At 36.2% G+C, this 26,345-nt stretch overlaps 1 protein-coding gene across 2 annotated transcripts in view; it reads right to left on the bottom strand.

Annotated features, from left to right (window-relative positions):
* RFC1 (replication factor C subunit 1) overlaps positions 1-26,345 on the bottom strand; it is a 99,114-nt gene that overhangs the window by 5,771 nt on the left and 66,998 nt on the right. For both annotated transcript variants that reach the window (XM_027835972.1, XM_027835971.1), the window contains exons 11-23: positions 23,567-23,746; positions 22,440-22,544; positions 19,368-19,764; positions 17,994-18,103; positions 15,664-15,778; positions 14,999-15,087; positions 14,296-14,433; positions 14,108-14,203; positions 13,880-13,978; positions 13,095-13,249; positions 12,847-12,964; positions 8,387-8,532; positions 2,171-2,384 (exon numbers count right to left, since the gene is read on the bottom strand). In XM_027835972.1, the coding sequence (XP_027691773.1) occupies positions 2,171-2,384; positions 8,387-8,532; positions 12,847-12,964; positions 13,095-13,249; positions 13,880-13,978; positions 14,108-14,203; positions 14,296-14,433; positions 14,999-15,087; positions 15,664-15,778; positions 17,994-18,103; positions 19,368-19,764; positions 22,440-22,544; positions 23,567-23,746 (1,962 nt within the window). The remainder of the gene's footprint in view (positions 1-2,170; positions 2,385-8,386; positions 8,533-12,846; positions 12,965-13,094; positions 13,250-13,879; positions 13,979-14,107; positions 14,204-14,295; positions 14,434-14,998; positions 15,088-15,663; positions 15,779-17,993; positions 18,104-19,367; positions 19,765-22,439; positions 22,545-23,566; positions 23,747-26,345) is intronic.

The raw sequence follows: 26,345 nt of genomic DNA on the forward strand, positions 1-26,345 counted from the left end.
CTAACCACTGAGTAGAGAGCCGAGGCATGGTAAAAGTGACTGGAGAGATTCACTGAGGGATGCTGGTGATTAATTTGTTCAAAGTTCTCCTTTAAGATCCAACCTTCTGGTTAGTGGTGATACATCCTGGAATACCTGCCTCAGAGCAGTAGGAAGTAGACAGAGGAATAGCCTAAGGGTATCTGATAGGGAGGTAAGAGACAGCAGTGTGAGATAGGTTAGCTAAAGAAGTAAAAATGGAAGCCTGGAAACTGGTAGGAAAAGGCAAGCCACTGAAGGATTCTTAGTGGAAAGTGTATAATGATAACATAATAGCTGCCATTTATATAGAACTTTGAAGGTTTACAACATGTTTTACATATGTTAACTCACTGGATCCTCACAACAACCCTATGAGGTAAGTGCTATTATCACTCCCATTTTACAGAGGCACAGAGAGGTTAAGTGACAAGTGTCTGAGGCAAAAATGACATGATCAAAGTGGTACATCAGGAAGATTACTGGGGCAGCAGTCTGTTTTGTTTTTTGTTTTTTTTTGGCTAGGCAATGGGGTTAAGTGACTTGCCCCATTAAGTGTTATGTGTCTGAGGCTGGATTTGAACTCGGGTCCTCCTGAATCCAGGGCCAGTGCTCTATCCACTGTGCCACCGAGCTGCCCCTGGGGCAGCAGTCTGGAAAATGGTTTGCATAGAGGAATTTCAGGAGGCAAGGAGACCAGTATAAAACTCTTATAATAGTCTAAGTATGGAAAGGTGAGATTCACAACAAGGGTTGTTGTAGAAACATTTAAAGGGGGGAGGGGGGAAATGGAAGAAGAGATTTGAGAGATATTACAGGGATAAAACTAACAAGTTGGCAACAGACTGGCTGTATCTGTATCTCAGTAGAAGGAGAAATCAAAGATGATGCCAATATTATAAGCCTGGATGCTTGGGACAATGCTGGTGCCACCAAGAAAAGTACAGAAGGTAGGGGGAGGCAGGGACAAGTTTTTTTCAATTCAGTTTCAGACATGCTGAGTTTGAGGTACTAGGTGAAGAAAAAATGGCAGGCTGCAACTGGAGTCCTGGAGAAAGATTAGGGCCTGGATGACCAAAAGATATACAGTCTGAATTAATCTGCATAAAAACGGTAACTGGAGTAATGAGATGAGCTCACCAAAGGAGAGTGACAAAGAAAAGTCTGAAGACAAAACACCAGAAGATATCCTTGTACAGACAATGGGCGCAGGGTGAGGAGCTAACAAAGAAAAAAGATGGTGGTCAATGAGGAAGAAAATAAAAATGAAGTGGGTGATTCATTAGTAACTGTGGATAAAGTACCTTCAGTAGTGGTGAGGAGAAAAGTTCTTTTGCAAGAAGCAGCAGCAAGTATAGACTATTTTATATATCTCCGTGTATATCTGTATCTTAAAATTTGGTGGTAAAAGAGAATAAAAAGATGAAGTTATGATATGAAGAAATGGCAAGGTTAATGAAAGGCTTCTGGGATATTTTTTGTCTGTTTTAAGAATGCAGTATATCTAAATAAGGATGCAGGCTGAGAAAAAATAAGGCATTCATTTCAGAGGGAAAGAATGACTATTATGAGAAAGGCAGGAGATAGTTGATGGAACAGAGTGAATAAGAAGACAGAAGGAAGGATTGGGATCAAGGGTACATGGAGGAAGGGTTATACTTTTCAGAAGAGCTTCAGAGTAGTACAAAAAGGGAGCTGAAAAAAACGAAACTGAACAATCTCCATCTTCTTTGCAACAAGGAAGGTAAGGTCATCTGTTTAAAGTGATGAGACAGAGGAAAGAGTTGGGATTTGAGAAGAAAAGAGAACATTTAGAGTAACTGTGAGAAATATGATATAAAATCAATGATAGATAAATAATGAGAATGATGTGCAACAGTGAGGGTTTGAGGAAGAACAGAGAATCCAGAAGAGACTGGAAAGACTATCTAGTTCAATATGTGCATTTTACAGACAAGGAAATAAAAGGTATTGCTAGTATGACGATAAGTGGACTTAATCAGCACTATTTCCTCCAAGAATATCTGGTAGCTTGGAATTAATAATGAAGGAGGTAGACTTCCAAATTCTGCTAAATGCTTAATTTTGTTTATGTACTTATGTGATAAATAAAAATACACTTAACAGAAGTAAAAGTAGTTGTGAATTTTACCTTGGGATCCAGCTTAGAAAAGGAACTCGGTTTGCCTCCCCAAATGTTTATTTCCATGATATTTTCAAAGTCTTCTTTCATGAGATGGTATGTATCCATGAGTTCAACCACATTCTGTACACCTTCTGTCCCATGTAATGTCAAGGGAAGAACAAGTGCATCCCGCATGTGTGAAAGGTAATCCAAGTTGACAGTCCTTTTGCTGGAGTGAGTTCTTTACCAAAAGAAAGAAAGCATATTGAATAGGTCAGTTTTACAAAATCATCAACATAAGTTTACAACTTTATTTATAACATACATTTATTTATGTTATAAATATATTTATTTATTCATTCATTTATTTATTTATAACATAAATGATCAACTGTACTAATCAGACAGTGTTTCAATTCAACCCCAATAAAATTTTAGTCTCAACCACAGGTTGTGTTTATGTAAAGAAGCTTTGTGTTACAACAAAGATTTCAAGTTTCTGGCTCTAACTAGTTATGAAAATGATTACAAATATAGTCATGGTACCCAGAAAAACTTGCTTAAATAAAGAGATGAACTAAAGGGATGGCTTTTGCTCCCACCCCTGTCCCACTTTCAAGGCTACGGCAGCAACAGTGGATTTCTAAATTTCAAAAAGAGAGATTATGTTTTGGTGTCTTATGGTACCTACTATAGCCAAGAACACTCGCTTCCCAAACTCCAAAAATATAAAAATCAGAGCTATCACCTATAATTCTCTTTTCCAGCTGTCACTTCTACTATAAATATCTGACATTTCATGGTTTCTGACTTTGGGTCAGAAAGCCCTTATGGAGTTACGGCTCTAAAATTTTTAGGCTGGGAAGCAGGATTTCCCTTGGATGACAGAAGACATCTTTGAACAAACAGAAAGTACTTGAACTGACTTGGTGACGGCAGCAGGGAATGCAATCAAATTAACATTTATTTGTTAAAACCTGGAAAGTTACCATGGCCTTAAAAACAGTATGTGACCTGAATCAAGTCTTCTCATCAAGCCATCGTCATACTATCTCCTTTACCCTAACAGCCCTTTCCTCCCAGTATATAGGGAAATGAGAAAATATTATTTCAAATGTCTTTACATCCTAATTCATCTTCTGCACTTCTAGTTCTAGCCCAAATTATGCAATTATCTAAGTTTGACATTTATGTTTTTATGATTTTTCATCTATCCATCCTCTCATTCGACAAACCTTTACTGAGTACCTACTGTGTGAAGGATTCTATTCTGGGAGTTAATAAAAAGATCTCAAAGGCAACTTTTTGTCAGACTACAACACAACACTGTAAATTTAGAGAGGTTTCATAGAATAGAGCTGCAAGGGCCCTTAATGTATTAAAGAGCCAAGGCCTCCAGTAAAGATGGAGATTTTGTGCCTTCAATAGTAAATTTTATTACATAGTTAGTCAAGTAGCTCTTCTTTATGTCTAATCAAAACCTCTCTTACTTTATTTTGCTCCTGTTTCCTCTCTTGGTTTAATCTTTCATACTGTCCATATTAATATATGAAGGCAATTCTGATTTATTAAATCACAATATACTTCTAATATTAATATTTTTATATTTTCCATTCATCCATCCATCTATCCATCCATCCATCCAAGGGAAGAATTCTTCCCTTCCAAATTTTTATATTTTCTTCCCTGCATCATGTTCAAAGGAAGAACTGTAAACTATTAACAACCACATTAAAGAATGCTCCAAATCACTAAGGAGAGTAATGCAAATCAAAACAACCCTGAAGTTTCATCTCACACTTTGCCAATTTGCAAAGACAACAAAAATATGGGAATAGTCCACGTTGGAGAGGTTGTGGGAAGATAGGCACACTCTTACATTGCCTAAGTTGTGAATCGGTACAATCTCTTTGGAAAACAACACGGAAAAATGCAAATAAAATGACTAAAATGTCCACTGACTTTTACCCAGACAATCTATTACTAGGCTTATATCCCAAGGAGGACAGTGATAAGAAAGTACAAAGACACAACAAAATATTTATAGCAGCACTGTTTGTGATAGGGAAGAATAGGAAACTAAGTCATTACCCATCGACTGAGGAATGATAAACCAATTATGGTACATAATGTAATGGAATAGTATTTCACTATAACAAATGACAACTGTGATGAATACAGAGAAACATGGAAAAAGCTACATGAATTGATGGAGAGTGAAATAAACATAGCCAAGAAAACAATATACACAATGACCAAAAAATATAAATAAAAAGATCAAAATACAAAAACAAACAAACAAAAAAAACAAACTAAGCGAATGTTGCAAAATTATAAAGAATATGAAAGGCCAAAAAAAAGGAGATAAAGGAGAAGATACTCATCCCTTTGAAAAGGTGGGAAATACATAAGTGTTGCACAATGCATGTATTTTCAGACTTTTCTGATGTACTAATCCGTTATGTTGATTTTTTCCTTTTTTTTTTTAACTATCTTAAAAATGTTACTTTTATATGGCATGGCTGTCTGGGATAGAAAAGGGAAAAGATACTGGGGAAACGAGAATAATGTTAAAAAAAAAATCAATCAAAATTTTTTTTTAAAGATTGGTAGCATCATAGAAATTTAGAGCCATAGATGTCATCCTGTCTAGCCCTTTTATTTCACAGTGAAGAAACTGAGAACCAGAGAACTAAATTACTTGCCCAAGTACACACAGCTTTTGTTCTTTTAAAAGTACAGAAGCTGGGGCAGCTAGGTGGCACAGTGGATAGAGCTCTGGCCTTGGAGTCAGGAGGACCTGAGTTTAAATCCGACCTCAGACACTTGAAACTTACAAGCTGTGTGACCCTGGACAAGTCACTTAACCCTGACTGACTCACCAAAAAGCCAAAACAAAACAAAACAAAAAGTACAGAAGTTAACAGGTGTTGATAATGATATACCGGTGTTTGCTGTGAACCCATGAAAGGGTTCCATTAACCTAAATAAAGTGTATGGGGAAATGTTGACCTAGAAGAATTTGCTAAAAGAGAAATGAGACAGGAAAAAAGTACCAGAACTGAGAAATCAATCAACATGCATTTATTAAGCACTTCTATGTTTCAGGCACTATATTAAGCACTAGAGATACAAAGAAAGTAAAAAAGCACTGCCCCTGTTCTCAAGAAGCTCATATTCTAATAAGGGAAACAAGGTGCCAAAAAAACTATATGCATACAAGATATAAACAGTATGAATGAAAGTAATCTCAGAGGGCAGGCAGGTTTGACCCCAACTAGTCTCTTTAAGAAGTTGGAAATTGAATTGAATCTTGAGGGAAGCCAGGAGGTAGTAAAGAAGGGAAGGCGTTCTAGAAACCACCAATGAAAAGCACAGAGTTAGGATATGGAGTGTTGCATGTAAGGAAAAGAAAGAAGGCCAACATACCTGGTTTGTAGAATACACAGAAAGAAGGAAAGACTGAAAAAGTAGGAAGGGGTCGGGCCGTGAAAGGCTTTAAATGACAGGACTTTATATTTAGTAGGCAGCCATTGGAGGATAGTGTATTGAGGGGCAGAGGGTTAGAAAGTTACATGATCAGACTTAAACTTTGGAAAAGTCATTTTGGCAGCTAAGAAGAAGATGAAATGGAGAAAGGAGAAGCTTGAAGCAAGGTGACCAATTAGAAGGAATGCTGCAATAGCCTAGGCAAAAGGTGATGAGGGTCTCTGCTACAGTGGTGGCCTTGTAAGTGGAGAGAGGAAGATTTATAAGAAAACGGAGCTCTCAAATGGCCACAGTTTTGTTTTGTTTTTGGAGAAGTGGGAGAAGTAATAAAGGAGGGCATGCACAAAGAGGGAAGAGGCAAATCTGAAAAAGTCCAAGAAACTGATGCAAATAAGGAGTTAAAATGAGAAATCCAATACCGAGTAGCAAGATGACACAACTGAGATGGTGAACCCAATAAAGGTGTAGGGCTAAAGCACTTTAGCTCAGCACAGAAAAACTATAAACAGGTGGAAGAACAGACTATCTAGGATATGAAAGACAAAGAAAACAGGTTACATGGAACAAATTAGAAAGAAAGGGGAGACTGGGGAGCCAGTTTCCTCTAGAAAAAGAGTGGAAAAACTGGATTTCCTGTGAACAGGGCAAAGTGAGTTCTGATGAAGTGGGTGATAATTTCAAATCAATTTCAATCAGAAGCCAGAAATAGGTCTGGGTTTCAAAATATAGTTTGAGCTAGTCAGAGTCAGAAGGGAGTTTTTTAGGGTAGGCTCAGCTTCCTCTCAATGTTTAAGTTAAAGTCTCAATGTATTTCCATTACACACACACACACACACACACACACACACACACACACACACATTCTAAACCTTTAACCTTAATGAAAAAACAATATACTAATGCCTTCCTTGTGCCTATTCTCTAGAAACACTCATTTCCAGTCATCTGAGTAATTTCTCTCTAACTAATGCCCTCCTAAAAACAGCTGTTTTCTATAAGACAGAAAGACATATTCAAGCACGTTAAAAATTATAAAGTATCCTAGGAACCCTAAGACATCATTACTACTTCTTAGTAATAAGTTAAATGTCTCTGAAGCCTTGTTTGCACAAGTCTCATGAACTTAACTGAATAGGATGTGTGTATACGTACAAAACAGAATATATGTATACATGTAAACATCTTATCTCCCCTGCAAACATAGTAATGTCCTTTGGGAAAGAATTTTTACAACCAGTGTCTCTAATAAGGGCCTCATTTGTAAAATATATAGAGAATTAAGTCAAATTTATAAGAATATAAGTCATTCCTCAATTGCTAAATGGTCAAAGGATATGAACAGGCAGTTCTCAGATGAAGAAATTAAAGCCATCTATAGTCATATGAAAAAATGCTCTAAATTACTACTGATTAGAGAAATGCAAATCAAAACAACTCTGAGGTACCACATCACACCTATCAGATTGGCCAACATGACAGAACAGGAAAATGATAATTGTTGGAGAAGATGTGGGAAAATTGGAACACTAAGGCACTGTTGATGAGTTGTAAAATGATCCAACCATTTTGGAGAGCAATTTGGAACTATGCCCAAAGGGCTATAAAAATGTGCATACCCTTTGATCCAGCAACAGCACTTCGAGGGTTGTATCCCAAAGAGATCATACAAATGGGAAAAGGACCCACATGTACAAAAATATTTATAGCAGCTCTTTTTGGGGTGGCAAAGAATGGGAAATTGAGAGGATGCCCATCAACTGGGGGATGGCTGAACAAGTTGTGGTATATGAATGTAATGGAATATTATTGTGCTATAAGAAATGATGAACAGGCAGACTTCAGAAAAACCTGGAAAGACTTGTATGGTCTGATGCTGAGTGAGGTGAGCAGAATCAGAAGAACGTTGTACACAATAACAGCCACGCTGTACAATGACTAATATTGACAGACTTAACCCTTCTCAGCAATACAAGGATCTAAGACATCTCCAAAGGCGTCATGATGGAAAATGCTATCCACATCCAAAGAAAGAACTATGGAGTTTGAATGCACATCGAAGCATACTATTTGCTATTTTTTTCTTCTGTCGTGTTTTGTTTCCTCTTTCTCATGGTTCCTCCTATTGGTTCTAATTCTTCCTTACAACATCACTAATGTGAAAATATGTTTAATAGGAATGTATATGTATAGCCTATATCAGATTACGTGCCATCTTGGGGAGGAAGGTAGGAGAGAAGGAGAGAAAAATTTAAAACTCAAAAGCTTATGGAAGTGATTGTTGATAAATCAAAATAAGTTAATTTTTTTAAAAAAAGATAGTAATGTCCTATTCATGTTTATCTGTTATAGTACCTAGCAATGTGCTTTTCATACAGAATAAGTATTTATTGATACTATTATTATTATTAGTATTTATCGAATAAATGACCTGAAACTAAATAGTACTACAGTATTTATAACAGCATCTCAAATTTACATATTGCTTTGAACTTTGTCCGGAATGCTCATTTTATTCAACTCAATATCCCCAGCCTCAAAAATGTAATAAGGGTAGGTGCTATCATTCCCATTTTAAAAATAATTTAACTGAAGCTGAGAAAAGTGAGGTGAATTGCCAAGGTCATCTTTAGGTTGGTGGCTAAAAATTCAGATCTTTTGCATTCTAGGCTGGCATTTGTTATTATGCCATGCTGTCCAATAAAAGGGCAAACATTCCATACCAATAAAACTCCAAAGTGGAATGATTATACTTACTCAAGACTCATGTGTAACGCTAATTCTTGAACAATGCGATCATGTTTGCCTGTAGATGACAATTTACCCAACCAACTTGGGAAAGAAGGAAACTGAGTCATGTAACCTCTCATCAACTCTCCAGGAAGAACACTAGAGTAAATGGCCTGAAAAGTCAAGCAAAGAATATTAGTTCAAATGAAACAGAATTCCAAATGTGCTGCACTTATGTATGAGAGTAAAAAGATAAGAATTTCTTTCCTTTAACAAGAACCTAATTTGTTAAACTGACATCCACAATATAAAACAGAAAAACAAAAGTTTAACTTCAATCCCAAAAGATAATTAACTTTCTACTATTTGAACAGATACAAAGTCTACTGAATCATCAACCCTAATAGAGAAAAGTATTGGCAAAGGTAATCTAAACAAGAGATTTGGATTTGAGATGTGTGATGGGATTTCTTAGGCAGCCAATGTACTTTCTTAATTATGGTTTGTTAGAATTAGTCTTTATTCATAACCTGCACTGAGTAATAGTCAGAAGACAAACCAAGTAATCAAAAGTTGATCACAGATTATAAGCTCATAGAGGATAGAATAATATTTATTAACATAAGTACCACATCTAATATAAACAGACCTTTAATAAATAATTTCTGATAATAAGGAAGTAGGAAGACTATGATGTCCTTTTCATGACTTTAGTGTTTACTTATTAGTTAAGAAAAAACACTGTAGTCAGACCACATTAAACCTACAGGTAAGACATCAATGGTTCAACAGAAAGAGGGGGGCAGCTAGGTGGTACAGTGGATAGAGCTCTGGCCTTGGAGTCAGGAGGACCTGAGTTCAAATCCAGCCTCAGACACTCGACACTTACTAGCTGTGTGACCCTGGGCAAGTCACTTAACCCCAATTGCCTCACCAAAAAGCAAAACAAAACAAAATAGAAAGAGTATAGATTATAGCAGAGGTTCTTAACCTTTTTTGTGTCATGGACCTCTTCGTCAGGTTGGTGAGGTCCATGGTGCCCTTCTCAGAATCATGTTTTTAAATGTATTAAATAAAATATGTAAGATTACAAAGGAAACCAATTATATTAAAATAAAGATGTAATAATTTTTTTCTCCTTAGACATGGAACCCAGGTTAATCCTTAACCCAGTTAAGATTATAAGCTTATAGATTTTTGAGCAGGGCTTTTAAAGAACACTAAGCCCAACCCTCTGAGCCCTACTTGCGCAGGGTACAGAGCTGGTAAATGTCTCAGACAAAATTCAAGTTGAGGTCTTCCCAACTGGAAAATTAGTAATCTATCCACTACATCATGCTCTCATAGAACTTGGAATCAAGAGAAAAAGTTCTATGAGAGTATTTCAAATGCCACCTCCAGCAGTCTCTAGCTATGTAACCAAGAATAATCTATTTATGTTCTCTAAGGCTTAGTACACTTATCTATAAAGTAGAGACAAGCAGTTATGAGACTCAAATGTGAAAATGTATGCCAAGTTATTATCACAGATTTAAGTGCTTTATAAATGTCAAGTTACTGTTATTGTTATCATTAAATTACTAAAGACAATAAGTACATTCATATTCACTGGGCTAACTGCTACTACCAGTGTCATGCTAAATGGTACAAGGCTGCTTTTTGGCATATTCTTATCTCTTTGTGTCCCCTTCTCCTACACCCTTGGATGCCTAGTGTCCTGATGCTAGCCAAAACTATCCCAGTAGGATACCCAACACAGATTTGCCTTCCCCTAATGCAACCCAAACTCCTATTTCTTCAATGGAGCCCTCTTAGATAAGAGGAAGATATCAATATGATCAAAGTAATTCACGTTAAGGTGTAAATGACTAATAGGTTTAACCAAGAGGCAGCATAGTACAGTGGAAAGAGTATTATTATTTGGAGCATAGAATTCTGACTCTACCAACTCCTACCTGAAATAAGTCATTTAGTTACCTGGACCTTAGTTTCCTTATCTGTAAAAGGAATGCAATGTCTTTTTTTTTTTTCCAGAAAGTGTCATGTTGCATTCTTTACTCAAAAGGAAAATCAAGCTATATATATTAGAAGTTGTTTCATGTTTCTGTTTTGTGGCATACACAAAATGTTCGTTTTATTTAATGTTTGTGAATTTCAAAATTAAAAAAGATCAAATATTGATGATTTCCTTTTTCACCCATTCTGAGGGCATGATAAGAAATGACAAAATTGTCTTAATATGACTCCTCTTATTATTAATGCTTTGGAACATGTTTTCATGTGTCATTTATGGTTGTCAGGACTTAGGGAAATTTCCTATCCTATTAACACTCATCTATTGGCAATGACTCTTGCTACACATGAGTGTCAGTTCTCTCCATACTTGGATATAAATGGCATTTCTTGGTCATTTTTCATGTAATATTTTATATATTCTGCACTCTATAATTTGTCTTCTAATTTGAGCTTCATTTATTTTATTCAAACATTTAAATTTTATGTAGTTAGAATTATGTTTTTTTAAAATCACCATCTCAAATGAAGAACTGTCCTAGTCACAGTTGTGCAAAGTACCCAAGTGTATTTTCTTCTGTTTCATTTTAATGATTTTTTTAATAAAAATTCCCTCCACCTCTCCCACCCACCTCAAAATGAGAAAGAAAGGAAAACAAAACCCCCGTTACAAACATGTATAATCAAGGACAACATTCCCGCATTGTCCATGTCTAAAAAAACATGTCTTGCTCTGCACTCTGAGTTCTTCATCTCTTATCAGGAGGTGGGTAGCACATACGATCATTTATCCTCTGGAGTTGTAGTTTGTCGTTGTGTTAATCAGAGTTCTTAAGTCAGAGGGTGATCTTTTTTGTTTGTTTGTAACAATATTTTTGTTATTATATAAATTGTTCTGCTGGTTCTGCTCACCATATTTTCTATCGGTTCATACAAGTCTTCCTAGGTTTCCGTAAAACCATCCCCTTCATGTTTTCTTAAAACAGTTATTCATAGCCCATCAAATTCAAATACCCTCACGTGTTCAGCCATTCCCCAATTGATGGGCATCCCCTCAATTTCTAATTCTTCACCACAGTGAAGAGATACAAATGTTTTTGAACACTCTTTGATTTGTTATGATTAAGAATAATTCCTCCCTTAATCTACCCTCTCTTATCTTCACCTCTACCTTTTCCCTTCTATTTCCCTTTTTAGTGAAATGTATTTATGTGCCCAAATATCGCTCTCTCTGTACACGTGTGTCTTCTTTCTGACTCTGATCAATTTAGATGACAGTGAGGTTCAAATGTCAGATAGGAATGCAGTATCTTCTAAGGTCCCTTGCAGATTTAAATCATAACCCTGAAGTCCGCTCTAAAAGTACTTTCATTTTAAAAGAGGAGTTTACTAACAAGGCCCAAATGAAATCTCTCATTGGTCACTGTGTGTGGTTGAGTGTGACCACGTAGGGCCTTTTTATTCCAGGTCTCAATAACACGACTACTACACAAATCAACAACTAAGCATTTCATTCCTAAAAAGTTGCTAATCCATTGCTTTAAGTAAAATAATCAACCAGAATACCTCAACTTCACTCATGTGGGTATTCCATCCACAGATTTGAACCTTTATACATTTTCATGAGATGGTCATTTTTTAGGAGTAGGTTTTAGTTTTCTAGGGTTTACTTACAAAAATTAACAACTTCACAAATAATACAGCAGGGGAATGTGATTAGACCTGTGAAGAACTAGAACAGGGGCCCTATGCCCCAAGATAAGTTGCTAAGTTAAAAAAAAAAAAAAATCACTGAGTGACCAACCCTCTAGTGATAAGATCAACTTAAATAAATTACTATCATTTTTTTTAAAGCTGTTACTTTAAATGGCAAAAAGGGGAAAAAATCTCAAAATCTTCCTGTGTACCTATCTTAAAACAGTGCTACAATTCTTAAAGAAGAGACCATTTACAACTATGGCACTATCAGAAAAAGTCAAGGAAAGGTTATCTGGCTCAGTTCCTTGTTTCCAAGAAGTTGAGAATCTAATCAGAAGTGTATTCTCAAGGCAGTAAGCTAAATGAAACCTTTTACTCATATCTGAGTCACAATCAGAACCTATTCTTAACCGTTCCTTTTGTCTATGCTCAGAATAATACAGAACAAAAACAAGGTCCAAAGTACTTTCGGAAGATGGTACGGTACAGGGGTGGGGACCCTACAACCTTGAGGCCACATGTGGTCCTCTAGGTCCTCAAGTGTGGCCCTATGACTGAACCCAAACTTCACAGAATAAATGCTTTTATTAAGGAACCATTGAAAATAAAGTGTTTTAGGTTTTGGCAAACCATGGCCTAGATAAATATGGTCCAAAAAACCCTATATGATCCATAAAGCTTATCTGACATTCTCAACACTTGTAGCATCGAAAAGCTGCTAGTTACCATCTTTGCTGAACACCTTACATGCATTTTAAGGACAGCCACACACCTACCTGCGTTGGCAGAAGGCTCCAGTTTTGCTTACTTCGAATTTGTCTATCAACTAAGTCACCATCACATATACTATCTGCTGCTCTGCTCAAAAGCATCAAATGTTTTTTCATATCCCCTCTGCAGGAAAGAACAAATTTCCATTACTATGAATACCCCCTAAAAGTGAGACCCTTCACAGGCTATGGGCCCTTGAAAGGTACTGTGCATGTAAACAATTCCATCTTTCCTGTTACTTTGAAATACTGACCCGGCAGCAGCAGGTTTTACATGTAAGTAGTTTTCCTGGACAAAAAGAGGTGCTATGGAATAATCGTGGAAGAAGAGATCAGATTTGTCCATAAGCGACATATGAGCAGTCTCTTCCCCAGCAGCAAACACTTTCCGGGCAACATCAAATGGACCCTATAACACAAGAATACTGTTACATATTTTATCAAATCATTTCAACTGATGATGAGCTAAAATAAACTGCAAAAAAGGTAAGAATTTAAATCACCTAGGATAGATCACTCTGGCCCCAATGCAAATCACTTATAAGATTAAGTACGCATAAAAGATCCTAGAATAATACGATACTTCAAAATTCATGCCTGCTCAACAATTTACCATATTAAGGGCAGCTAGGTGGCACAGTGGATAAAGCTCTGGCCTTGGAGTCAGGAGGACCTGAGTTCAAATCCAGCCTCAGACACTTGACACTTACTAGCTGTGTAACACTGGGCAAGTCACTTAATCCCGACTGCCTCACCAAAAAGCAAAAAAACAAACAAACAAACAAAAAAACAAAACAACCATTGTACTATATTTAATCTTTAGCCCTTGAAAATTATTTGTATTGTAATTCTGAAACTCTTTGGTAGCTTCTTTATGATTAATATTGTCATCGTTTTCCTAGCTTCCCTCCACCCACAAGATCAGTGAATTCATCAAATAAACATAATCCCTAAACTTCTTCCATTATTTCTACTATTTATTAGAAGGGAGAAACACTGCCAAGTCAAAAAGCAGCTAAGAAACGTAATTTTCTCTTACCAGTTTGATATCCTTTTTGGCCCTGTTGGAATCAGCTTTAGCTTGGTCATAGGTTAGGGCTTTGCTTTCTGCACACCACATGCTAAGATTATGCAAAACCTAAAATTCACAAACAAGGCAAGTGATTGGCAAAAGGGAAAATACACCCTTAAAAGGGCAATGACCACAACAGAGAAAATTATTAATAGTGTTATATTATAAGATTTGCAGCATAAAAATATAACATACCTGTCGAATATCATGATTTGCTCCCAGAATAATTTCATTCATAGCTGAGGGAGGAATCTTTAAACCCTCTTTATAAGCAACGGACATCATAGCACCCTGAAAATGATATACAAAAAAAAAACCCTCAAAAATGCAACAACAAAAATCTTTGACTAATCAAATACTTGAAAAAGAAACAATTTTTGTACCTTAATCTGTTCGACCCGAGGTCTCTGAAACCGAAGATCAAAGCAATAATGTACTAAGGAACGAATTTTCGGATGATTTCGGTCATTACACATACAAATAATGGGTATTTTTGTGTGTTTGATCAGGCCAATTAGTTCCTGAAAAACAAATATGCAACATCAAAATCATCAAAGAAGAATCACAGTTGCAAAAGGGGAAAAAAAAGCCAAGTTTTTACACTATTGCATTAAAAAACAATGTCCAAATTCACAACAATTTTCTTCTATTAGAATAAAAAAACTTTAATCATTACAACTCTCACAGCTAAGCAGTGACAATTTGTTTTGTTCCATTGTTTTCAGTTCTGTTTGACTCTGTGTGACTACACTTAGGGTTTTCTTGGCAAAGATACTGGAATAGTTTGGCATTTCTTTCTCCAGCTCATTTTAAAGATGAGGAACTAAGGCAAACATGCTTAAGTGACTTGCCCAGGGTCACCCATCTTACTCGTGTATGAGACCAGATTTGAAATCAAGAAGATGAGTCTTCCTGACTTCAGACCTGGCATTATATCCATTGTGCTATCTAGCTGACCCTAGCAATGAAAAATGGAAGAGAAAAAAACAAAACAAACAAACAAAAAAAAAAGAAACACAACGCAACTTGCTCTTTAAACATGTATGTTTAAATGAACAGACTGAAAACATGTGAGGATTCTATTACCTGAATTCCTCCCCTATCTTCAGTGCCTGCCATTCCATCTACCTCATCCATGATCAGAGCATGTTTTGTGCCTCCTGAAGGAGCCGCACCTGATCCGTAGTGACAAGAAATAACAAAATTGGAGAAATAGACAAAATATACAAAAGGCGATAAAATCTAATTACTAAAAAACTTTGAAAAAACTGCTAATTAGTAATGGAAGTTACAAGATCTCAATTGAATATAATGAACTCTACTACCCTAACCATGCATGTTTAACTCCTAGTTTGGGCATCTTGATTTCTATTATAATGTCTCTTTTTCTTTGCTTCTTTTGTAGAACTACTTCCAAGATCCCTTCTAAATACACAGAAGGTTTCTGAGGCTACCACTTTCATCTCCCCATTTGCAAAACACAGACCTTTCACACCTCAATCAGAACACATTTCCTGCAAAGTACAACAGCAAATAACAAGAAACAGGGCTCAGTTACCACAGGGATCACATCTTTGTTATATTTATGTCTGAACATTGATCAATGTTTCATGCAATTGCTTATTTTTTTTTGAATTGATATTTCCCTTTTACTATTCATCCCAAGTTTCTAAAATCTAGTTTTTAAATGCCTATTAAAAATAAGTCCAAAAAAAAAACCCCAAAAACCATTAAGTCCAAGAGGCACATACCTGTATAGAAGTCTTCGATGCTGGTGTTATTCAGTGACTCAGCAACAATATCTTTCAAACTGCTTTTATTCCGGGTGTCACTTGCATTCAGTTCCACATAACTATACCCCAATTCCTAATTAAAATAAAAGAAACCACCATAATTACAAAACTAAATAAAAAATTTGACATAAGCAAAAAGTGGGTAAAAAAGATTACGTTTTAAAAACTTTTAGTTTCAGATTATCTTCATATAACTAACACGTACGCTTCATGCAATAGTACACACTAAAGTACTACACTGATGTCTCACTCTAGCATAGGGGTAGGTTTTCAAATACAAGGCCAGAAAGAAAACTCTGACTGGTCCAACATCAACCTGGAAAGGCCGAGCAACAAGCTGAATCTGTCATTTGAACAGCATCCTACCTAAATTCAAAAGTTAGCTACTCAGTAAGTGATTATATTTGGCTACTGCCAACTCACAAAAGATGTCTAATGAAACCTGGATGGGTTGGAATGTGCCTAAACGGAAGGAGTATGAAAACCTGGTGAAATCTCCAATCTTTTAAGTATTAAAATAACAAGTTTAGTTTTTAAAATACATGCCTCCTACGGAGGATATTTATAATACCTTGGTATTTCCAGAGGGTTTGCTTTTAAATTAAAAGATCAGTATAAGACATCGAAATGTTGCAGATTTGATGGTGAAAACATATAAAGAGTGCATCTGACCACCTTTATTGAGTGTGGCTCATAAAACACCTAAGAATTAAGCATGCTAACCTCATGATTCACAAGCACAAAAACAATCAATTTATCTAAAACTACACCACAAGTGAAAAGTATTTCTAGCCTTTATCAAATAAACTACCTATGTGGCAAAGAATTAGAAACTGAGAGGATGTCATCAATTGGGGAATGGCTAAGCAAGTTGTGGTATATGAATGTGATGGAATACTATTGTGCTATAAGAAATGATGAACAGGCTGACTTCAGGAAAGACTTGTATGGTCTGATGCTGAGTGAAATGAGCAGAACCAGGAAAATGTTGTACACAGTAACAGCCATGTTGTGCGATGACTAATATTGATAAACTTAACCCTTCCCAGCAATACAAGAATCTAAGACATCTCCAAAGCCCTCGTGATGGAATATGCTATCCACATCCAAAGAAAGAACTATGGAACTTGAATGCAGATCAAAGCATACTATTTGCTATTTTTTTTCTCTTCTGTTGAGCTTTGTTTCCTCTTTCTGGTGGTTCTTCCTATTGGTTCTAATTTTTACTTACAACATCACTAATGTGAAAAAATGTTTAGTAAGAATGTATATGTATAGCCTACATCAGATTGTGCAACATTTTAGGGAGGGTGGTGGGGAGGAAGGGAGAGAAAAATTTTAAACTGAACAGCATATGGAAGTGATCGTTGATACATCAAAATAAATTAATTTAAAAAAAAAATTTTTTAACTACCTATGCACAATAATTATAAATAAAAAATAAATTTTCTTCACTCAAAAGAGTGGAAAGTTATTGTGTCTCACTGATACATTTTTACCAGCTTCTAAAATACTTTAATAAATTTTATCAGCTTTAACAATTCAATTACTGAAAATAAAAGACTCATGATGGAAAATGCTATCCACATCCAGAAAAAGAACTATGGAGTCTGAATGCACTTTGAAGCATACTAGTTGCTCTTTTTTTGGTTTTGTTTCCTCTTTCTTGTGGTCTCTCCCACTGGTTCTAATTCTTTTTTACAGCATGACTAATGTAAAAATATGTTTAATATGAATGTATATGTACAACCTATATCAGACTGCACACCATCTTGGGAAGGGGGAAGGGGAGAGAGGGGGAGGAAATTTAAAACTCAAAATCTTATGGAAGTGAAAATAAAAATAGAGAGCAGGCAAAGAAAGAAGCATATGATGTTTTACAATTCTGAGGTGTAAGGTTTTACTTTGTCAAATCAATATGGGGAAAAAAAAAGGTTTTCCATACTAGTCTATGTTCTTAAGAGGAAAAATCAGGTTGCATAATGGAAAATCAGGCAAAGGGCCTAAAACCTACTTCTTCATTTTTCTATACCTGAATAATGGTTTGGTTTTGTTTGTTGTGCAATATGTATGTATGTGGGAACTCAACGTTTTTGCAGCAGGACAATTCCCCAGTGGTGTGACAGGGATGACTAACAGGAAGAAAAGTACAACAACAAGGAAATAAGGACACAGTCAAAGCAAATCCTACAGGCCTAGTGATTTTTAAAAAAACTATATATATGCCTGGTTTAACCTCCCTCTATATTTACCGAATAGATCCAAATGAGCTGTGACTAACAACCTACCTCACACACTAGGGAAGCTGTAGTTGTTTTGCCAATCCCTGGTGGACCTGACAGCAGTGCTGCTTTAAAACTGGAACCATCATCTTTGCCACCAAATTTACTAACTTTAACTGTCAGGGAAAAAAAATAGTAACATAGTGTTATCCAAACAGACACATAGCTGCTGAGGGTGCATAAAGCCACAGTCAGGGAGTACTTATGTTAATGGTGAAACACTGACTCAGATAATCCCTTTGTATTCTTTTCCCTATGATCACACAAGAGAAGCAAACTAAAAATAATGGATAATTAATAACACACATGAAACCAGTTTGCAAGGTTTAGATGAACGTTTCCCCATGTAAAAAACTGTTAAAAATTTGATGATTAGTTCTTTCAAGGCCTTAACATTTTTAAGCCTTCTCCAGATAACATCATTATAATGATAACTTTTCCAACCTTCAAAATAGGGTTTAAGTCAAATTAATGAGAAAAAAGGTAGAACATAGAGGGAAAACTATAAATCTAGTGTTGTGTCATACTAACTATGTATTTTTGAACTACAAAGATTATCTCATGCCTTGATTCAAATTCTTTTGACCACCCTGATATGACAAAGTAATTTTTCATCCTTGGAACTAATTCACTGTAATTCTTAACTGTTGGTAAAGAAAAACAAAGTCAAAGTAGGCGCCAAGATTCCCACTTTAGGAATATTCAATAATCTCTCCAGAAAGACTGAGACTCTGTGTTCTACCCTTACAGATGAAGAAAATATTGACATTTATTATCTAAAGATTTCAGCACTCTCAATCCAATACCATACTGCTGATTAAGTTTATACTACCAATCTGCATTTTCAAAAGTAAAGCATCCAAGCAAAATGCTGGCTTCTTTATTTGAAGGGCACTTTGGAAAAAAAAAAAAGTAAATTTTCAGAGTTCCTTTAAAAATTGTAATAATGGACACAGATAGCAATTCAAGGCCTGTGCAAAATGAAGTCTATTGTGACATTCTCCTGGAGTATTATTTTTCCTTCTATGTAGAAGGGTAATTTAGCAGTGTAGTACAAAAATCACCAAAGGAAACTGGGGAGGGTAGGAAGCCGAAGGGGAGAGGCGTGAATTTTTTTGGGTGTAGGGAGTGTCAAAGAACCTGGGTTAGAATTCAGGCTCTCCCGTTTACTATCTGAATGACTTAGGCAAGTCACAAAAAGATTCTGAGCCTCAGTTTCCCTACCTGTAAAAGGGGGTAGAGGGGTTGAAGAAGATATAATCTTTAAGGTCCTTTTCAGTTCTAAATCCTATGATCCCCAGAGTGCTGATGGAGAAACATTAACTACAAAGACATGAGGAAATCTGTCAACACACATATCAAGTTAAGCTTTATAATCACCATGTTTCTTATCTTCACACGTGTTCTTGTGCCAGCTGCGGAGCCATCTTAAGAGTTTGTTAGCACAACTCTGGTCACCTTGCTGTCCGATTAGGGTCTTAAGAGAGGTGGGCTTATATTTATCCACCCAAAGCAAACCCTCAGCTTTGTCTTTGCTTTGGTCAGCAACATATTTCTCCAGGTTTAAGACATTTTTCTTCTCCCCATCCACCTGCTTGAAGTCCAGGCCTTTTTGAAATTCACTGGTTTCTGTTCTGATTGATTTCCTGGAACTGTCTTTTTTGGGAGTTAACTTGTTCTTTTTAGATTCAGAGTCCTTCTTATTTGGGCTAGTTTTACTTTTTCCTTGATCAGCTTTTTGTGGTGTTTTCTCCAATTTTGATTTTTCCTTCTTTACCTTAAAATTGGAAAAGACAAAACTTCTAAAAGGAACATGACAAGGCAGACAGAATCCCCATCTTATAATTTATACTTGTAAAAGCAAAGTATCCAACTCATTACTATCTTTAAAGGAAGTTTTCTGTTTCTAGTGAAAACATTTTCAAAATTAGAGAAAATATCTTTTATTAAATGGTATAAAACTGTCAATATGCATATGAAAGCACAAATATGTAATTTTCTTTAAAATTAGAACAAATTAAGTAATCTGAGATTTAAAAGCAAGGATGGCAGAATCTCACATTCATACATGTTCTATCTTCAGTTTTTCTGAGATTTGATCAGGGTAGGATGAGAATATTTTATGCTTTAAAGAAGACTAACTACTCAACCACCTTGCTACCACTTTTCCCTATATCATAAGTCAATTCTCAGAAACCTAAGTATTGGGAAAAAAAAAAAAAGATGGGGGGGCAGGTATGTGAATAAAAAGACTGTAGAACTAAATTCTAGAAAAAAATCATTTTATAACTTTTGTCTTGACTTTCTTAGTATGGGGGCACCCTGCTCACCTTTTGTTAGCTGTAAACTTGCCATTATAAGGAGGAGGTTCACGACACCACACCCAAGCACGATCAAGTTTATATCCGAGCACAGGAAAAGATAAATCCCAGAAATCTGCAGCCAAGAGCAGTGGCCAGAAGAGGCTATCTCCCAGAAGTTACAACAGAACCTAACCTCCCACATAGCCTTGACACTAGCAGAGAAACACGCTGCAGACTACACGCCCAGTAAGGACCATAAGACTAACACACCCAGCAAAGACACAACACCCAGTAGGTGTTCAGTGAGAGAAGCATCACACATTTGTGGTCCTAGAGCATCAGAGACTGAGCTGCTCTTCCACATGGGCCTCAGCCACATGTATTCCTTAGGTGTACGTTGTTCATGCATCATCCTTACATATGCCGAGTTCACAACTGATGCCATGAGTATTTTAGGAAGAGTATACCCCAGGCTTAGGCTTACAGGAGAACATTCAATTTCAACTTCTTACTATGCTATTTCACTAATCCCTTTACTTTGAATTAATGTACTTCTGGCTGACTAAAGAAATATAACACATTGGTGGAAGCTTGTGAGTTAGCTGCGAGTAGATACAAACCCACAAAGTATCTTAAGCCTGGAATATCTATTTTAGGAGGCCCAGTTGTGAGAAGGGAATGTTCAAATGCCATGAGATTTCTGATGAGAGACCACTGTGGCCTGAAGTCATTTGTCAAAACCTCATGTTAGGGGCAGCTAGGTGGCACAGTGGATAGAGAACTGGCCCTGAAGTCAGGAGGACCTGAATTAAATTCCGGCCTCAGACACATAATACTTATTAGCTATGTGACCCTGGGCAAGTCACTTAACCCCACTGCCTCACCAAAAAAAAACCCAAAACCAAACAAACAAAAAAAAAAAACCTCATGTTAAAAATAAAAGTTGAGCCTTGAATTTTAATACTTATACATGTGTTTTTAGGTGTTTTTTCTTTTTTTTGTAGGATGATTCAGTGCTAGGTGAAGGAAACAACATGAGAAAAGCAAGGAAGTACGACAAAAACCCTCCATGTCGCTCTTCCTTTCTTTCTTCAAGTTCCAGCTTTGAATGCATCTGTTTTGTTCCGGTGGGTGGTTTGGGAGTTTGGGAAGGTTCTTTGAGCAGGACAGTTGGGATATTTTAAGTAAAAAAAGTTGAATGGGGGCATTAAGGCAGAATCAAAGAGCTACAAATTATCCCACTACTTCTGAGCTATAATTCTTATTTAATTTTCATAGTTTCATTCATTCATTCAGTATACAGCCCGTTCTACCCTAATCAAAGGGAAGTTTCCCTCTTTTCCCCCACACTCTCTCCTCAGCTCTGCAGAGCAGTCTCAGTGCTTGGAGCAAGGACCCCTGGCAGGACTGCACCTGTACGATGCTGCTGCCACTGCCTGTAGCCAGGTGCTACAGCTGGAGCCTGAGCCCAGGCCCGGAAGCCTGGTTGCCAGGGAGTTGAATTTGAGTGATGTGAATTTATGTAAAGTAAGAACTGTCTATCTATTTATTAAGTGTCTATAATGTGAAACACGCAGTGCTAGTTGCTGGTAACATAAATAGCAGAGATGAGACCAGGTCTTCAAGAAGCTTAAAATCGAACAGAGATAAATATAAGAGCCAAAATGATACTGTAAAGAGAAATTCAGATCTTATGACTCCCAAGCTGATTAGTGTTTTTACTGGGCATGTCATTTAACTTGTCTGGGCCTCCATTTTCAATACTGTAAAATGAGGGGGCTGAGTAAGATGACCTGTAATGCCCCTTCCAGATCTGTGATACTATGATGTAAGTATGAAGAAGCTTTTGTTCAAGAAGCTTTGCATATAGCTCACCCAAGAAAATGAAAAATAAATGGTGACCAGATATAACTCCCTCCTTCGTCCTCAGATGTGGCTTAAAAGATTTGAAAAAATAATCAGACATCCTACCAAATTACACCCAAAAGCAAAAGCCCTTCGGCTTTTTAGGAAATAGGATATGATTACTTTTTGGTGGAAATAGCAGCTATAATTATTATAAACTAGTATGTGATAGTCCAAGAACTTCCTTTATTTGAAAATAGGAAAAATTAACTTAAAAAGGAGTAACAGGTTACTACATACTAACCTCAGCTTCAAATGCTATTTCATATTTGGACTTCTTGCCAGGCAGGGTCCGAATGAGATCTAATAGGCCATCTTCATCAATAATTTTTGTTCCCAAAGCCAAAGCCTTAACAATTAAAAATCAAAATAGAAAAACTTACATCTTTGTCACTGATTTCTGTAAATATTATTCAAGAACCTAATTAAAAAATAAAATAACACAGAAATTATTTAACACAATCTGCATACACACAAATACTCAGATGCCTCATTGAGTAGTAACTACAGAAAACACAAATGCAAAAGTCTCATCATAAAGTAGATAGAAGAAAAAGGGTAAGGTACTGGGAACGCACTGGGTTTGGCTCAAGACGTGGTTCCAACAGTCGAAACACTAGGCAAGGGCCTTCATCTGTCTGAGTCTAAGTTTTCTCATCTGCAAAACGTGGTTCACAGCACTTGTACTACCTCAAGGGCTACAGTGAGGATCAAAGGAAATTATGGATATAACACACTTTGGAAACTGTAAAACACTACACAAATGTAAGCTCTTAGTATTAGTAGTACTCAAAGGGCCACCTTCTAAGGAATACTTTCCCTTCATACCCCAAAAGAGAAGGGCAAAAAACTAAAGGCCAGTTTAAAAGATCTCTCTTATACTCTGCCTTTCTTCTTGTGACCAGTCACTTCTTTCTTATGAACTTTTTTGGGGAGGGCAAAGGGGCGAGTAGCTTGCCATAGGTCTGTCTATGACATGTCATTGCTGTGTAGCACTTCCATTGTGAAAACTCCTACTGATGCAGATAGGTAATTCAACTATAATTTAAAGCCTTGTAAGAGTTGTACCTTAAATAAATAATAAAAATGTGAGTCTACAGTTCCACACAGAACACTTGTGGCTAGAAAAAAAAATTTAAACCTATGACAATTCTGAAAATAAAAGGCTAATCTAACTTTACCAAGTAAATAAGAATAAACCAGATGAGGCAAAAAAAAAAAATCTGAGTAGAAGTCAGCTGGAAAAGATGTCTCTAAGATGGACCAAATAACTTTTCTCTAAGGGAAAAAGTGATAATAATAGAAACTGTGGCATGCAGAAACGACCAATTGTACTCTACTTCATTTTACACCAAACACAACTATACACACCTTGTCACTTTTAGATTGCCCACTATCACGTCCCATAACAAGGTAACTTGTTCTTTTGCTGACATTTCCAGTTACTTTTCCCCCATACCGCTCAATTAGAGACTTGGCTTCATCTCGTTCAATAGATTCCAGAACTCCTGTGATTACAAATGTTAGGCCTTCCAGGCAATTTTCAGCTCCCTGAAAAACAAAATGTTCAGAAGGAAATTAAAGCATTATCAATTACAAGATGTTAATTATTCTCATGTGATGCCCTGCATGGATGGTATGATAGAAATTGCTTCAAACAAGCATAAAACTATTTATTTTTTATACTGGGTAACATTAAAAAATAAACAGTACTATGAAGTCAGCACTGCAATTCAAATATCCATTCCTATTAAAAATATCTGGTGAAGTCATATATTTCACACATTCATTCCCCCATCCCCACCCCAATTAGGATTCTTGAAAGACTAAAACGCAATCAAAAGCAAACACTTCTGAGGAGGGACAGGGTCAAAAGAGAGAATAGAATAAATGGGGGGTAGGATAGGATGAAGAGAAATATACTTAGTTTTTCACAACAGGACTACTATGGAAGTGTTTTGCATGACTACACATCTCTAACCTGTATCGAGATGCTTGCCTTTTCAATGAGGGTGGGTGGGGAGGGTGGAAGGGAGAAAATTTGTAACCCAAAGTTTTAAAAACACATGTTAAAAATAAAAATTTAAAAAAAAAAAAGACTAAAACTACCATTTAACTTTTACAACTAAATAAATCACCGAATGCAAAGGACAGATAGCCTTACAGTCATGTTCAATATAACTCTGCCCGACATTAAGAGAAAAAGATAGTTCTACAAATCTTACCCACATTTCCTAAGGTTCCTGTTCTTCTATATGGCAGCAAATCTTACAAGTGTCTTGTAAGTAATGGGCAAGTTCATGTACCAAGCACAAATACCTTGCCATTACTTTTCATAATCTAATCTTCCCAAATCTTTTTAAGTTCTCAAAACAAGAGTGGAAGTCAGCTATATTCTAGCTTATAATTATTTTACTGCTTAGGTACCACTCTTTTGTCTTCTTCCTTGACATGAAGCACCTTGTCTGGCTTTTCTCAGCTAGAAGTAATAAGTAAAGACGTGTCAACTTGCTCTTATCAGACAGAAGTTCTAGCTGTCATACCACTGCAAATTGAAAGTGAGATGAATTTCCAGCAGCACATCACAGGCAGCAAAATAAGAACTTTATTGTATTAGACAAGCTCATGTCATCTCTCCCACAAATGGGAAAAAGAGTTGAATCAGAGGAAATCTGCAACTGCAAAGCATCTTGGGTAAAAAGGCCATTATGGAGGAAAAACTCATCGATTTAAGTATGTGGGAGACTTCCTTTATCAGTGCTATTCCAGTGGCACATACAAAAAAAAATCAACAAAGCAAAATGCAATCAAAAATGTTACTATGAGACACAAATCTACTAATTTTATGAAAACAGATGTAAGACCAACAAAGAATATGAAAGGCTAGAAAATAGAAACTAGAGTAAAAATTAATAAAATTAAGACTGACTTGAAAAATAAAAAGATGAAAGGTAGTTTAACAGTCTCTAACATACAAAAGGTGTTGATTCTTATCTCCATTTCCACTAAAGAAATAACAAGATGCAGACTTGTAGGAGTTAGATGCTATAATGAAATTCCTTTCTAAACACTAAAATAGACAACAGTGCAAAAATTTCCTTCCCGAGTGGTCCTGGTTATTAATTCAGTCGCTTCAGTCGCATCTGACTCTTTGTGATGCCATTTGTGTTTTTCTTGGCAAAGATACTAGAGTGGTTTGCCACTTCTTTCTCTAGCTCATTTTACAGATGAATAAACTGAGGCAAACAGAGTCAAGTGACTTGCCCAGGATCACACAGCTAGTGAATGTCTGAGGCCAGATTTGAACTCAAGAAGATGAGTCTTCCTGACTCCAGGCCCAGTACTCTATCCACTGCATCACCTAGCTATGGTGGTCCTTAAAAATATACAAGATACCCTTAAGACAAGAGGAGTGTCGAATATCTCAAGGAACTTTCAAAAGCTTATAGGTTCTGGAATTATACAACTCTGAATACATGTAAAAGAAACATATTTTTTGACTAAAGAAAACTCTCCAGGAGGATCAATGGTGAGAGAAAGCAAAGCAACAATGTAGGGGGAATATATAACATCCAACCAGAAGGAAATGGGTGATGAAATCAGGAAATTAATCACAAACCTATCACAGAAGAATAACAGACTTTCAATACCTAAAAGCTTGTTTTCTCCACTAAAAGTAAAGAAGCTGTTAAATTTCTGACTTAATAATTTCACTCTTCAAAAGGCAGAGAAAACAAAAAGTGAAATTCTTATTCTAGATACGATTCTAAATAATAAGGAAGCAATAGCTGAAAAAATTAGAAAACAAAGGGAACCTTTACGCTTACAGAAATATTTCTAGTAGTTTTTTTCATTGTGATAAAAAAATGGAAACTAAAGGGATGCCTAACATTTGAAAAATGGCCAAAGAAGCTATCACGTACAAATGAAATGGACTACCACTGTACTGCAAGAAATAACGAAAGGGACTGTTTCAGAGAAACCTAATAAGATTCAAATGAACTGAAGGAGTGAAGCAAACAGAAACAAGAGAATAACTTACATAACAATAACTATCATAAAAATGAAATAACTCTGAAAGATTTAAGAACTCTGGTCAACAAAATGATCAACAATGATTCCAAAGGACTCAAAGTGAAACATGCTACTC

Source organism: Vombatus ursinus, unplaced genomic scaffold, assembly GCF_900497805.2.
Source record: "Vombatus ursinus unplaced genomic scaffold, bare-nosed wombat genome assembly UNPS02014818.1, whole genome shotgun sequence".
NCBI classification, from domain to species: domain Eukaryota; kingdom Metazoa; phylum Chordata; class Mammalia; order Diprotodontia; family Vombatidae; genus Vombatus; species Vombatus ursinus.